The sequence below is a fragment of the Natator depressus genome, chromosome 1 (assembly GCF_965152275.1).
Source record: "Natator depressus isolate rNatDep1 chromosome 1, rNatDep2.hap1, whole genome shotgun sequence".
NCBI lineage: Eukaryota > Metazoa > Chordata > Testudines > Cheloniidae > Natator > Natator depressus.
The window spans coordinates 58,982,716-58,997,624 of record NC_134234.1 but is presented as its reverse complement, the minus strand read 5'-3'; the positions used below and the strand labels follow the sequence as shown (position 1 = coordinate 58,997,624).

Genomic DNA, 14,909 nt, shown 5'->3' with positions numbered 1-14,909 from the left:
TTTTTCTGCAAGAGGGGCACTTTACCTTTTAACTGTATGTTCTAAAAAGTAAATGCTTAATTATGAACTTGTTTCAAGTATTTAGATTAAAATTAGGGCAGTAAATCCCTAAAAATATTTGGACTAAGAACAATGCAATTAACCATACTTTACAGTAATTTGGACAAAAGAGAGTTTCCAGTGCACTCATTAACAAGGATTTTTTAATTTCCTTGTCTAAAACCTAAAACAATTCCCTGGCTCTGTTTTGAGAAGGGAAGGAAGTTTTGGCTGCAGTGGGATCCTGATAAGGAGACTTTTATCTCTCTGATACCCAATCCAGTATTGTCAAATAGAGCTTCCGTTTTCTCACTAATTATTCTTTGAAGCAATGCTTGATTTGGAAATGGCATTGACATAATATCTTTGAATAGTATTAGAGAAACTCCCTTCAAAGGGCTAAATTTGAAACCTGATTTGGGGAACTGCAGAATCTTATTTCTCATGGGTATTGAGCAACTTTGCAACTCGAAACAATAACCATAATAGTAGGAGTTAATGTCCTTAAGAAATTCCCCTGTCTCTTTAGGAAAAAGTGTTATCTCTATGTAAATCATACTCTTGGAGATACAGTGTCTGCTTACTTTTGTTGATCTCCTTATTATACAGCACATGAAACCTTGCAGGACCATTCTAGTCAAACGACAATGCATCACAGGTTAGGCAAAAGGTTCAGCGTTCTTTTCAGTGTCATGTTGACTACATACTGGTGTGTTTGGTAGTATAAGCTAAAGCCTGTAAGTTAATTTGATCTTATTTTAAAATGCCCTGATTACAAGAGTTGATCTTGATTACTGATTTTAGGCTTTTCAGAATCTTGATTAATGCATCAACAGTATTAGTATTATTAATGCATTTATTTTATATATGTATTACTAGTATTAATGCATTTCCTACTTTCCATTGTACCTTGTGTTGGATCAACTCCATCTTGTACTGCATCTTAACTTTACAAATCTAACTTTCTAGCAATTGTTCTTTTAGAAATTGTGAGCTGAAAAGAAGCTGCATCTTGGTCCAAGTTGTTAAAACCTGAGATGAGGGGCCTAATTCAGCCCTCTATAAATTAGCCATTGGGGCATTGAAATGTACAGGAATTTTTCTTTCTGTACCTTTGTAAATTTCAACAACCTCCCAGATCACAGGAACAAAGCACATAGCACTCAGGGTTTGGCTACACTTGCGAGTTACAGCGCAATAAAGGAGCCCCTGGGTGCACTAGCTCACTACCCGTCTACACTGGCAAGGCACGTAGAGTGCTCTGACTCTGCAGCTACAGCGCTGCTGGTACTCCACCTCGGTGAGTGGAATAACGTTTGCTGAGCCCTCGCTGGAGCGCCGCGGCGCCAGTGTGAACGAGGTGTTACATTACTGATCGGCCTCCAGAAACGTCCCATAATCCCCTTAAGTCAAGTGGCTACTCTTGTCATTGTTTTTGAATCGCTGCAGGAATGGAGATATGCCATTTGAAGTTCCGTTTCTGACAGCCAGCTGCTTATCTGCTCCGAGACAAAGCAAGCCATTGGTGTGGAATGCTGTGTGAGAGAGAGAGAGAGAGAGAGAGAGAGAGAGATGCGGGGCGTGGGGGGAGGGGGATCTGCTGCTGTCTGAACTTACAAGACAGCATGCTGACATGCTCTCAGCCCCCCCAAAACCCACTCTCTCTCTCCCCCCACATACACACAAGACACTCCCTGTCACACTCCACCCCACCCCACCTGTTTGAAAAGCATGTTGCAGTCGCTTGCATGCTGGGATAATTGCCCATAATGCACCACTCCCAATGCCGCTGCAAATGTCGTAATATGGCCACGCCAGCGCGCTTGAAGCTGTCAGTATAGACAGACTGCAGCACTTTCCCTACTGCGCTCTCCGAAGGCTGGTTTAACTCAAAGCGCTCTACATCTGCAAGTGTAGCCATGCCCTCAGTATAGTGGGACATGCACACCTGTCATTGCGAATTAACCAATGGAGTGCTCTCTGTTCTAAGTGTTTGTTTGTAAGTCTGTACTTCGGAGAACTTACAGACATTCTGAGTTCACAGAGTACTCTGATTAAAAGTATTTATATTTTTAGATGTGGTAAACTTGGGACCACTTAACCAAGAAAATAGGGTAAAGCATCTGTATGATTTAGGAGTCTAAATTCCTTTGCCTTTCAATGAGACGTATGTGTTTAAGTCACTTACATGCTTTTGAAACTTTTTACCTAATACTCTTTTAACAACCTCTATATTTCCCATCAAATAAATGATTTTTTTTATAAAAGAGGAGAGTTGTTTCCCACCATCTTAAATTTGTACTGTCACATTGAATTGCCAGTTCTCCTTCTCTTTCAAAGAGGTGACTTTTGTAAGAGGAGACTGTTTCTCCTTCTGTAGAGTTTAAAGTATGAATTACATACCTAGCAGTAATTGTGAGCCCCTTCCTATACCCAGTTCTTAAACTAGTGCGTAAAAATAACTGCAATTGTGTTATGTTTTTGTGTTGCTAGCATTTTGGTTTTAAAAAAGGAAAAATCTCTAAATCAATTTTTTTTTTAAATTGAAACCCAGCTTCTAATATATCTCCACCAAACCTCCCCGCAAGTAATCTAATTTAGAGTCCCATCAAAAGAGAGCCGGTTGATTTTAGAAAATTGTTCATTTCCTATCAGTGTTCTGTGTCATCCCCCCCAGATTGCAAAGTCCTTCAGAAATGTACTGGAAAGTCAAAAACAGATGTAGAAAAATGAATAAGGAGCCCAAATGGCACTCTGCATAACTTCACTAAGTAAATGCTGTATTTTGGTTTTATGTGATGTGACACCTATCACATGGCTAGTTTTTCAGTGCAAAGATAAGACATGGCAGGTTATATGAATTTACATTTCATTAACCTGGAAAACATGTTTTAATGGGTCAACAAAGTACTTTGAATTTCACACCCATAATAGTCAACTGTCTTGAGGGAAGACAGTTCATCATCTCCTTATTGCTTTTAATATAGGATGTCAGCTGCAATGAAATCACAGCTTTGCCACAGCAGATAGGCCAGTTGAAATCTCTAAGAGAACTGAATATCAGAAGAAATTACCTCAAGGTTTTACCACAAGGTAAAAAGAAAAAAAAATAAGACCTTTAAAATCACTTTTTAATTAAAACTTAGAAAATATGCATGTATTTAATTACGTAAATAAGTAAGATAAACCTCGCATTTCCTTGTGCTAAAATTTGTTGAGTTTGGATTTACTGTGCATCAGCAACATTCTACAATACTTACTGCCAAGCAGAAGCAATATGTGGGTCTTTTTAAAACGAATTATCTTTGTGATTCATGGTGGCTTGATACTTGTCTTCAAATCATTAGTTTGAAGAGTACTTATTTATGAATGACCTATGAAGGCAGACCCTCCGCTGGTATAAAATGTCTTAGCTCTGTTGCGGAGTTATGACAATTTACACCAGCTGAGGATCAGCCCTGTGGAGTCCTAGAAATATTTTAGGAATCTTGGCGAAAAGTATATGATGTACTTAAAAATACTATGTTTTTTTTCCTGAGGTCATTGTATTTGCATTAGAAGCCTAATCAAATCGGTACTGCTTCTGTGTGAGTAGAAGTTGCATATTATTAGGGCTGTCAAGTGATTAATAAAATTAATCATGATTAATCATGCTGTTAAACTATAATAGAATACCATTTAAATATTTCTGGATGTTTCCTACATTTTCAAATATATTGATTTCAGTTACAACACAGAATACAAAGTGTACAGTGATCACTTTATATTTATTTTTGATTACAAATATTTGCACTGCTATAACACGAAATATACGGTAGAGTGCGGGTAAAATAGAGCAGGAGACATACAATTCTCCCCCGAGGAGTTCAGTCAGAAATTTAATTTAATGTCATCAGCATGGACGCATGTCCTCTGAAAGATGGACAAAGCATGAAGAGGCATAAGAATCTTTAGCGCATCTGGCTTGTAAACATCTTGCAACGCCAGCTACAATAGTGCCATGCCAACACCTGTTCTCACATTGTAATTAAGAAGTGGGCAACAGTATCTCCCATAAATGTAAACAAAGTTGTTTCTCTTAGCAGTTGGTTGAACAAGAGGTAGGACTGAGTGGACTTGTAGGCTCTAAAATTTTACTTTGTTTTGGTTTTGAGTTACGTAACAAAAACTACATTTGTAAGTTGCATTTTCATAATAAAGAGATTGCACTACAGTACTTGTATGAGGTTAATTGAAAAATACTATTTCTTTTGTTTATCATTTTTACGGTGCAAGTATATGTAATAAATAATATAAAGTGAGCACTGTACACTTTATATTCTGTGTTGTAATCAAAATTGATATATTTGAAAATGTAGAAAAACATCCAAAAATATTTAATAAATTTCAATTGGTCTTCTATTGTTTAACAGTGCAATTAATCACGATTAATTTTTTGAGTTAATCACGAGTTAACTGTGATTAATCGACAGCCCTACATATTATGCTGTTGTCCAAGTCAGGGGTGGCCAACCTGTGGCTCCGGAGCCACATGCGGCTCTTCAGAAGTTAATATGCGGCTCCTTGTATAGGCATCAACTCCGGGGCTGGAGCTACAGATGCCAACTTTCCAATTTGCTGGGGGGGCTCTCTGCTCAACCCCTGATTCTGCTACAGGCCCTGCCCCCACTCCACGCCTTCCTGCCCCCTCTCCTGAGCCTGCTATGTCCTTGCTCCTCCTCCTCCCCGCCTCCTGCATGCCATGAAACAGCTGATTGGTGGGGCTCCCGGGGGGTGGGAGGCGCTGGGAGCAGGGTCGGGAGAGCTGATGGGGGGGCTGCTGACGTATTACTGTGGCTCTTTAGCAATGTACATTGGTAAATTCTGGCTCCTTCTCAGGCTCAGGTTGGCCACCCCTGGTCCAAGTGATGATACCTTAAGAAATGCACCAGAAGAAATTCTATATTGTCCACTCACCTCTTGGTCTCTGGTGTTTGATTACCAACACCGTTAAATTGTTGTGGGTTAGTTTTTACACACTGATACACAGTATTGGCATAAAACTGTGTATATTTGGGGGATATTAAAGCAATAAGACATTAAACAGGAAAGTGGTGCTTATTAACATACACCTTAATTATGTACATATAAAAATGAGGTGAGTCTAGATATGGTGGTTATAAATTTACAGGACTTGTGGGGATAAGATGCAGTTATGAAAGCCAGCTATTTTTCCTGGGCTAAATCTTGAAATTCTTACTCAAACAAAATTTTCTTTGAAGACAAGTTAGAACTGAATGTTTGAATGATTCAATATTAGTAATGAAAAGTGTAAGAAAAAAGTTGAGCACACTAGTAATGTAGTCCTGCCCACAAAAGGGAACAGTTACTCTATTTGGCATTGCTTTGATTCTTTATAGTCACCCGAATTAATATCAGCATAATAATGTGGTGGGGAAAGTGACTATATTTAGCTATTTTTCTTACTTAATCCCATTTCCATCCCTTATTGTGGCAGCATTGCTTATTCTGACAATGCCTTTGGAGAGATCCCATCAGGATTTCCAGAGTTTATCCCATCAATACTGACCATCCTTTAGTAATCTGAAATGCTGTGGCCTACATTAGAGACCCAACCTTCTTGCCTGGCTCTGCCTGATCAGCAATCCCAAAGAAGGTATCTTTGACTGACACAGCGACTCTAGGAAACTGTCTATACTCCTTCAAAAGAATAGTACAATACATTGTATCCCAACTGAGCAACAATAGTTTATACTACTAGAAATAGAAGTTAGAGACTATTCTTTCTACTTAATATGGTACAGAATTTATTTTCAAACCCACTTGTTTTTATGGAATTTATAGATTTAAATAGCTACGCTTCCCTTTGCAGCATGAAAGGTATTTGATTTTATTTTAAGCAGCTGCCAAGTTGGCCTACATACTTGCGAATGACGATTGCTGTGACTATAGCACTGGGTGGACATTGTACACAGAATGTAATTTATAAGGTCTACAGAATACATAAGTAAAGTAACAGGATTGTCCACAACTTGTATTTAGAAGAAAAATAAATTTAATTTATTATACTGTGGAATCCTTACTTTCTCCAGTTACAAATAGAATCATATTCAAAAGTACTTACTTCATGTATTTTGTGTCCAAAAATAAATATCATAATAACTATGATCCTTTCTGTTACTTTTAGAACTAGTAGAGCTTCCGTTGGTAAAGTTTGACTTTTCCTGCAATAAAGTGCTCATGATTCCAGTTTGTTTTAGAAAGATGGTACAGTTACAAGTATTACTGCTTGAGAACAATCCTCTGCAGTCTCCACCAGCACAAGTAAGTAATGTGTGTCACTTAAATTGTGATTTAGAATAAGGATAGGCTAGATGATGTCAAGAACAGCCTGTGTTTAATTATTATAGTATAAAATTCATTATCTTGTTTTTTTCGAAGATTGCAAACCCAGCAGTGCTAGCTGTTGGGTCTTAATTATCCTAGTCAATTGATTTTAGCTAGAATTTTTTCTGAAATATAAATAAATGGGAGATGGTAGGTCTCCTCAAGCTCCTAACTTGTGCTCTTGAGCATACATAGCACCTGAACAGAGTCATTCTAGAATATTCCCCCTACTAAATTGCAGCTATCTTATAAATACATTGTTAAACTTTATTTCATTCACCTGTCTTCTTTCAATGGTTACTACTAATAAACAAGATATTTTCATGATGGTGGAGGGGAAGATTGTAAGAGAAGTGTTGTGGATAAACCTATATTCCATAACTGCTATAAGGGAATGGGCTGACATTTTAGGAAGCTTTGGTGTGATTTTACCAATTAACAAACCACTAATAAGTTCAGGCCAGGAAATCAGTTAAAACATCATCTTCTGGAAGTCTACTGTATGGGATGCACATAGAAACTAATAAGTTCCATATCTGGATATAGCCTGCCTTGAAGTGTAATATATTGTGATGGTGAATGTAGACAACACCTCCACCAGTAGACAGTGCTATATCTTACTGTTAAGTTACAGCTATATCTTACTTGTATGTTATGTTGTTTATGTGATCTGAGGGGTTAGCAGGAAGATCTGTCCTGCCTGTGTTTACTAAGTTGGTGTTTGCTGTGTCCGAGTAAATCTCTGATTCTATAAGCAAATATTACAACCGGTGGCTTCAAGATGGCAAAAGCACTTTTGCCTGAGAAGAAATTTACTGGATCTTTGAGTCTTCAGACTTTGAGTGGATTGTCGAGGAAGTAGCACAGTACCTAGCGGTATTTTTGAATAGTGATGCCAAGATATTTTACCAGTAGCTTCCCAGTGCAGATCATGGTTCTTATAGACAGTTACACAAACGCTTATATAACTAGAAATACTGGCCATTGGCCTTTTTGGAGTACTGGAAGGAATGGCAAGCCAGAAGGCATCTGGAAGAGGAACCCCTGCAGAGTTATATGCGTGCATTAAGGAGATTGTTCAATAGACCTTTCCGTCCTCTCCCTGTCCAGGAGATGACTCGAGTGAAGCAGAATCTGCTGTGCCACATATGGAACTGGCGATTCAGAGAGTGGCAAGCCGCGAGAGGATTCTGTGTGAAAAGTCAGTTTCTAAACAGTTTAACAGGAGAATTTCATAATCTGCTGGTGAAGGATAACATGCTGAACATATCTATGGACCTGATTATATGCAGAGTTCAAAAATATGGAAGAAGAAATTTATGTTTCCCTTAAAGGTATAAGCTGCTAATTCGCAGCCTTAGGGTGATTCCTTTATACCAGATGCTGCACTTCAAGAAATTATTGCTAGTGAAATGGCTAAATAATTGGCAGAGGCCCATGCGCAACCTATTCACAGGCATCCCATAGGTCAGAAGAGAGAGACTGTTTCCCAAGTGGGTCCCATGACAGATGACATTTGCAGGTGATATGGAAGCAAAGGCCATTGGAGACAGAATTGCCCAAACAGAGGTAAGCCACACCAAGGGAAATGAGAAGTTGCTGATGCCGTAGGGCCACCATCAGCAACTCTTAGAATGGGCCAGTCAAAAGCTACACAGACACTTGTTACTATGTGTCTGGAGACATCGATGCCTGGAAAACTACAATGCTGTTGAACTCAGGATCTGAAATAAGTCTGATCTGTGGTGACCACCCAGTGCTGAAAGGGAAGAGAATTTGTACTGCAGGAGTTAAACTGGTGAGTGTTAATCATCAACACTACTCCCCCTGAACTTGGGGTCTTTGCATACTAAGTGGACTTCTGTTGCGGTGACCAGTATTTCTAGTGCTGTTATGTTGGGAGAGGATTTCATCTGAGAGCATCACAAGAACTCTTGGGGTACTAATAGAAGAGTTTTGTCCCTGGATACCATTCGGATACCCCCGCTGGATGTTGGCAGGAGGAAGTGTGGACCCTGGGGTTCGTAGAGGTGCCTCTACCTTGCCTATAGGATGACAGAGAGGAACTGCATCCTCCCTGTGAAGGCTCAGGTAAAGTTGTGGTGAAGCCAGCTAATCATGCAATAATATCCCTAATGATAAAGGACAGCTGCAGTGAATCTGTAGGAGTATTTGAAGTAGAGCTACCAGTATCTGGTCAGGATTGCTGTTTAGCAGAACTTTTTTTTTTTCGAGCTGGACCAAAGGGTGTGATGTGGATAAGAGCAATTAACATGACTGACCAGGAAATGCAGCTAGTGAAAAATCGGGGACAGTGTCCAAGGTAACTAGTGTCTCAAAGCCTCCCACAGGGGCAGAGATCAAGAGCTGTGTTGCAGCCCAGTCAGTAAAAGAGCTAGGGGTTGACTTGACAAAAGCAGCCATAGAAGGCAACAAAGGGAAGTGATTAGAACAGTTGCTTGTACAATATGCCACTGTGTTCTCCAGGAATAATGAAGAGCTTGGGAGATATGATTGGATGCAACATTGGGTTGTGCTTAAGCCAGGGAATATTCCTGTGAGGCAGCCCCCACATCAGATTTCCCTGGGATAACAGTCAGATTATTTTTGGGTTCCACAAATCCATGCTTCCCTGTGACTTGATGTTCAGGCAGCAAGAACTGGCAAGGTCCTCTGCACCTACACAGAGAGGTGACATGGTGGAATCTAATATCAGCGACCTGATGACTGCATTCCGGAAAGTGGAGGAACAGATGAGCTGGAAATGAACATGTCGAGCACAGGGTGCCAGGAAAAAAGGAAAATGATGTGCCCATCCAGGAAGGAGAGAAGCTGTAGGTATGCAACTGGAAAAATCCCAAAATTACTCCTTTTTTGGAGGGGACATTACACAGTAATTAAGAAATTAAACAATTTATCCTTCCTGATTTAAAAAAAGAAGTGAGAGCCCACCCTTTTGTATTGCATTCAGAATTGGTGCCCAGCTTCACTGAAAGAAAGGGGAGGGCAAGCATTGAGGATGCTCAACAACTATTCCAGAGGGCTTCAGTAGAGGATTTGGAGGTACTCAGCAGGTTCCTATGGCTCATAAGGGGAGACTGATTGTGATCAAAGAATTGCTGGGGTGTTCTAGGAACCTCAACACAGTGCCGTCTTCATCAGACAGTCTGACCACAACAGATAGGCCTGATCTAGAGGACATGAATCCTTCACTCGCTGACCTAGATCCAACTATGAGTGATGCGTACATGACTGAATACTGCACTTGAGTGAGCAGATGAACATGGAAATTTGCATGGATGGCAGACTACTTGGATTCCTAGGAGTTAATGTTTAAATTCATATTTAACTAGAGAGGGGAACGTTGTAATGATCAGTGTAGATAGCACTACAGTAGATGATGCTATATCTTTGTCAGTGTGAAGTTGCTGTATGTGGGTACTTGCAGTGTCTGAGTAAATCTCTGATTCTGTAAGTGAGTTCTACAGTAAAACTGAAGGAAATGCCTATGTTCTCTGTAGGCTTCTGCCATCCAAAGTTTTCCACTGTCATTGTTTGGACGCATTAAACTATTACAGCTCTGCTATTGGAGCCGAAAATGATTGTTGATTGACAAGCATCACTTGCATGGAATAAGAGTAAGACATGATTTGCTTAAAGAAAATAAGCAAAACATTTTCCATTTTTCCATTAACCATAAAGCTGATTTTAAAAGATAAGTGAAGCAGACACCACCAAGTGGTGAGATTACAAATATTAGCTCATTTTTTTTCAAATGTAATAAATGCATCATACAAATGCATAGAAACTTGTAAAGACCGTTTAACTACATAGAAAGAGACAACACATTTAAGTGCCCAGTTAACTACTTCCTTAAAATAAAAAAATATTTATTACTTTAATAATATTTTTCAGTTTATATTTTCTCTTTCTCCATTGGGAAGGGGAAGGTACAGTACTTTCCACATGGATTTATAATGTATCATATGTTAATATGGCTGCTTCTTGTTTCTACTTTCTTTACACACTTATTTTGTTTTTGATGTTAAGGGAGATGTGCATTACTCTTGGAATGTATTTATACTAGAAGACGTAAAGTTGTGCACATCTTGCCCAAACCCACATGGGTCACGGTGGGCATGCTCCTCCAGTTGAAGTCATTGGTAAAATTCCCATTATCTCCATTGCTACTTCTTAACGTCTTCTCCAAAGCAGCAAAATTAGATCGCACGCTGTTTTTGTTGTAATTTTTACAAACGATATAATCTGATGAAAAACATTCTGTCTGCTATTTTTCTAGGAAGTTAATATTAGTAAGGTTAAATTTGGAGCAAATATTTTTTAAAACTCTATGGTTATAAATGTTTGTTTTTCTCATCCTAATAGATTTGTATAAAGGGTAAAGTGCACATATTCAAATATCTCAGCATACAGGCGTGCCAGATTAAAACAGCAGACTCACTTTATCTTAATGCCATAGAACGACCACACTTGCAGCAACCTGTGGAAGAGAGGTAAGTATAAAAGACTAACGCTGCAGTCTTTGTTCACAAAAATCAGTTCTAGAGGTCTGGAAACAAAGTGGAATGTATTTTTTATTCTTCAAGAGTTTTCAGTGTAGTCTTATGTCAGCTGCACCTTTTTCTGAATAAAACTCTGATCTGAATTAATAATCTCTATTATTACAATTATTAAAGGCAGCCTTTTTCAACATTCCTGTGTTATACTTTATTTATCACATATACGTTAGCACAAGTATATCCTTTGTATTCGTTAGCTTTTCCACTAGCCTATAAAAAACAAAAATTATGGAAAATACTGTTTTCATGTTTCGGAGAATAATCTTATAATAATGGCTTCCAGAGAAACACAAAACCTCTGGGATTTCCACAAATTATTTCACACAAAGTCCCAGTATTTACTCATAACAGATGGTAAAAACTGAGCCTTAATCAGAGACCTGGCTTTTACAAAGACTCATAAAATTGCGTTTTTCATTTCTATTGGTAAATGTCTAGTTGCTGAAAAAGTGACACTGTGCAAAAAGAAAAAATGGTGGAATTGGGCAGGATTACAATTTAATTTTTTAAATCACAAATAGGCAGAAATGTGTGATGTGGGAAAAAATGTAATGGTCAATGTACTATCCTAGGAATATGAGCATATGATTGATATTGTACAATGAGTAAAGGTCATATGTTAGGCAATGAAACCAGAGCAGAAGGTACCTGGCATTATTATGGTTTACCAATTTAAATAAGAAACCTCAAGGAGTTTTTAAATGAATGCATGTCACAAAGGTACCTATGTTATTAATTACTTCACACTCTAGGGAGATCCAACCTCCTCTCCTCCAACACTAATTTAATTTTTAACATATTAATGCTCAGGTATGATTCAGTTGACTACAGTCTGAGTTCAACTATTTTAGTTGATTTGAAGGTCACTTTGGGGATATGCTAAGCAATCAGAATGCTGCTAAGCTGCTGGCAGTTTTTATCCATGTGAACAAAAAAGGATGATTTAACAATAGATTATTTTTTTCCTATACTTAATAAATCTTCTTTTTAACCAATCAGCTTAGTATCTTCTTAGAGGAACTTGTCGAGTTGTTTGTTTAATCCATTTTACTTGATGTTGAACATTTGCACAATAATGTTACCAGTCTTACTTCACATGTATTATATTATTAATTTGTTAAGGGACTGATCTTGGACCATAGAAACTAATGGGAGTTTTGGCATTGACTTCACTGAGATCAGGCTCAGGCTCTTACTGCACCCTAAGATAACTTTCTGTTGGCTTTTGTTTACATTTAGCATTGATGACATATATCCAAGTAAGAAGGATTCTGATTCAGGTGTTGGCAGTGATAACGGAGATAAGCGTTTGTCAGCTACAGAGGTAAATTACCTGAATTTTTGCTTTTTCAGCCATTTTGGTTTATACTTCCAGTTGGATAGTTTTGTGGAGATGCTTTCCATGTATCAAAAATATGCAGCCAAACCCTGGACAGAAATTTCTACAAAAGTAAAGAGTGAAATGATGAAGGTAGAAGAGAAACTTTATTCTATCTAGCCTGTGGAGGGGGCTGTCAAAACACTTATTTCAAAAGGTTTTAAGAATACATTACTGAAGAACAGAAGTTGATCATGAGTGGATTGATGCTTTTAAGATTTTATTGCCTACGAGAATTAATTATTTATCTCGCTCTGATTGAAAGTCAGTGGGAATTGGGCACCAAACTCCTTTAGGCACTTTTGAAAATCTCACCCTAAATTTATTATTATCTTGCTTCCACGACTCAGATCTTCTTTTCAAGTTCTTGCTGTCTAAAGGCCACTGGAAAACACAGACTCTGGATGTTACAGCTGCTTTGTAATGTTCTTGCACATGGCTGTTTTGTTCTGTAAATATTGATTAAAACATACGCCAGGCTGGCACTCTACTTTGCTGCTGAACTGGCCCTTTCTTTTTTTTTTTTTTTTTTTTGAAAGCCCAAAATTGAAAAAAGAGCCTTTTGAGGTGAGTCTCCCCAAAGTACTAATTTGGACTTGGTGCAGTTTTTAAAATATTGTACATTTAAAAGCAGAAAGAGAGAAAGAAGTGTGAACAGAATGGTGGGAGGCTGCTGAGAGAACAGGGTACTGCAAAAAGAGAAAAGAATAGGTAAATTGAATCTTTGGGGGAGTTGAGAAGAGCAAGTGAAAATGGATGAATGGAAAAGAGCATGGGAGGGAATAGGAAAAAGAAGGGTGGGAGATAGTGTGGAAAATATGACAGGGAAAGTAATGGGGTATGGGGAAAAATGAAGGAAAGGAAAAGGAGGAAGTTTAGCTGTGTAATACAGCTCCCAGGGGGTCATGACTTTAGGACTTTATTGGTACATGCGTTTTTATTTTTTTGTACAACACCTGCCATGTTCTTGATACTAACCAACGGAACCATATCATCACAGAGTGGCATGATGAAAGCTTTAACTTCTCCTTTTAATTCTTTTAAAGAGAATGCTGCCATTTTCTGTACTTCTTGTAAAGTATGAATTTTCATGGGAAAGTGGGTGTTGGTGAGCCCATGTGGGTGGCCTCCCCTTGTCCTGGTCCCAGACAGGGGCTCCCACAGGGAGCAGCAGTGGCCAAAGCTGCTTCGTTACTCAGATGTTGTAAATGTGAGAAGGATGCGTTACCTAGGGAGGTGGTGGAATCCCCTTCCTCAGAAGTTTTTTAAGGTCAGGCTTGACAAAGCCCTGGCTGGGATGATTTAGTTGGGGATTGGTCCTGCTTTGAGCAGGGGGTTGGACTAGATGACCTCCTGAGGTCCCTTCCAACCCTGATATTCTATGATCAAAAGAGGCCATGTATCCAGTCCCCACCCTTTCCTCCCACCCTCCTTTGTATACTTGATGCTCGAATATGAATTCTGTTTGGTTGGGTTTTTTTGTAAGTCTGGCAGCCACAAGTGGGGAATTCGGTGGTGAGGGTCAGTAAGACATGAGGCACACTTTTAGCCACTATAAATAATAATGACAATGAATGGGGAGTAAATCTCTAAAGTAATTGAATGATGAACTTGCAGAAACTTGTCCAAGTTGCCATAAAATTTTTGGTCTGATTGATGGGAGGAATTCATGTCACTTTAAAGGAATACATATTTTGCGACTCTGAACATGTTTATGCTGATTTTCAGTGCTCATCTGCCTCTCAAATGGGTAGGAGAGAAGTTTTTTGGAAGTTGTGCAAGGAGAAAGATTCAAGTCTAGAAACTGAATTTATTGTTAATACAAAAACGAATAGAAACTAATGAGCACTTGTCATAAAGGATATAAATTGGTTTGTTTTTTAAATGTTGGAACATTAAAAATGGCATCAACTGGAAAGTATTTTGACAAGTTTCCCCCTAAAAATGAAGCTGAATCGCTGCAATTTCAGGCCAGCGTTTTAATAGTTTCCCGGTAGTCCTGGGAGCATATATTCCATTCAAGGAGTCTGGATTTCCTTATTGCCATATTTCTCCATATTGCTTTTCTCATATGTTTGCTTAAAGTGACTAAGCTCGTTAATGAAGCACTGTTATTCCAGAGCTTCCTGTGTGACTATAAATAATATTTTTAGAAAATGGATTGTCCCTCCTGTAATTAAAATGTAGCAGGCCTACACTGGAAAAATTGTTTTAAGAAAATAGCAGGAGTGAAACAACCCCTTTTTCATATAATAGCACAAAGATTAATTATGTAATATATATTCATTCATTCATTTATTCATTCATTCATTCATTCCTTTTCTCTTTCCAGTAATAGAGAAAATGGGAAGTAGGATCATGAATCCTAAACATGCATAGTGAACTTAACATGAGAGAAGTGAATGGTATCACATTTTCTTGTACATCATACTTTGAGACCTCTATTGTACATGGAAATTTTGCAAAATTGTGATTTCAAGTCCACATTTTGTAACCAAATACATCTGTGATCTTTTCAAAGAGAG

The 14,909-nt window shown here is 38.4% G+C and overlaps 1 protein-coding gene across 4 annotated transcripts in view; it reads left to right on the top strand.

Annotated features, from left to right (window-relative positions):
• LRCH1 (leucine rich repeats and calponin homology domain containing 1) overlaps positions 1-14,909 on the top strand; it is a 252,422-nt gene that overhangs the window by 139,522 nt on the left and 97,991 nt on the right. For all 4 annotated transcript variants that reach the window (XM_074960903.1, XM_074960887.1, XM_074960896.1 and 1 more), the window contains exons 4-7: positions 3,027-3,132; positions 6,227-6,363; positions 10,813-10,940; positions 12,246-12,330. In XM_074960903.1, coding sequence (XP_074817004.1) covers positions 3,027-3,132; positions 6,227-6,363; positions 10,813-10,940; positions 12,246-12,330 — 456 coding nt within the window. The remainder of the gene's footprint in view (positions 1-3,026; positions 3,133-6,226; positions 6,364-10,812; positions 10,941-12,245; positions 12,331-14,909) is intronic.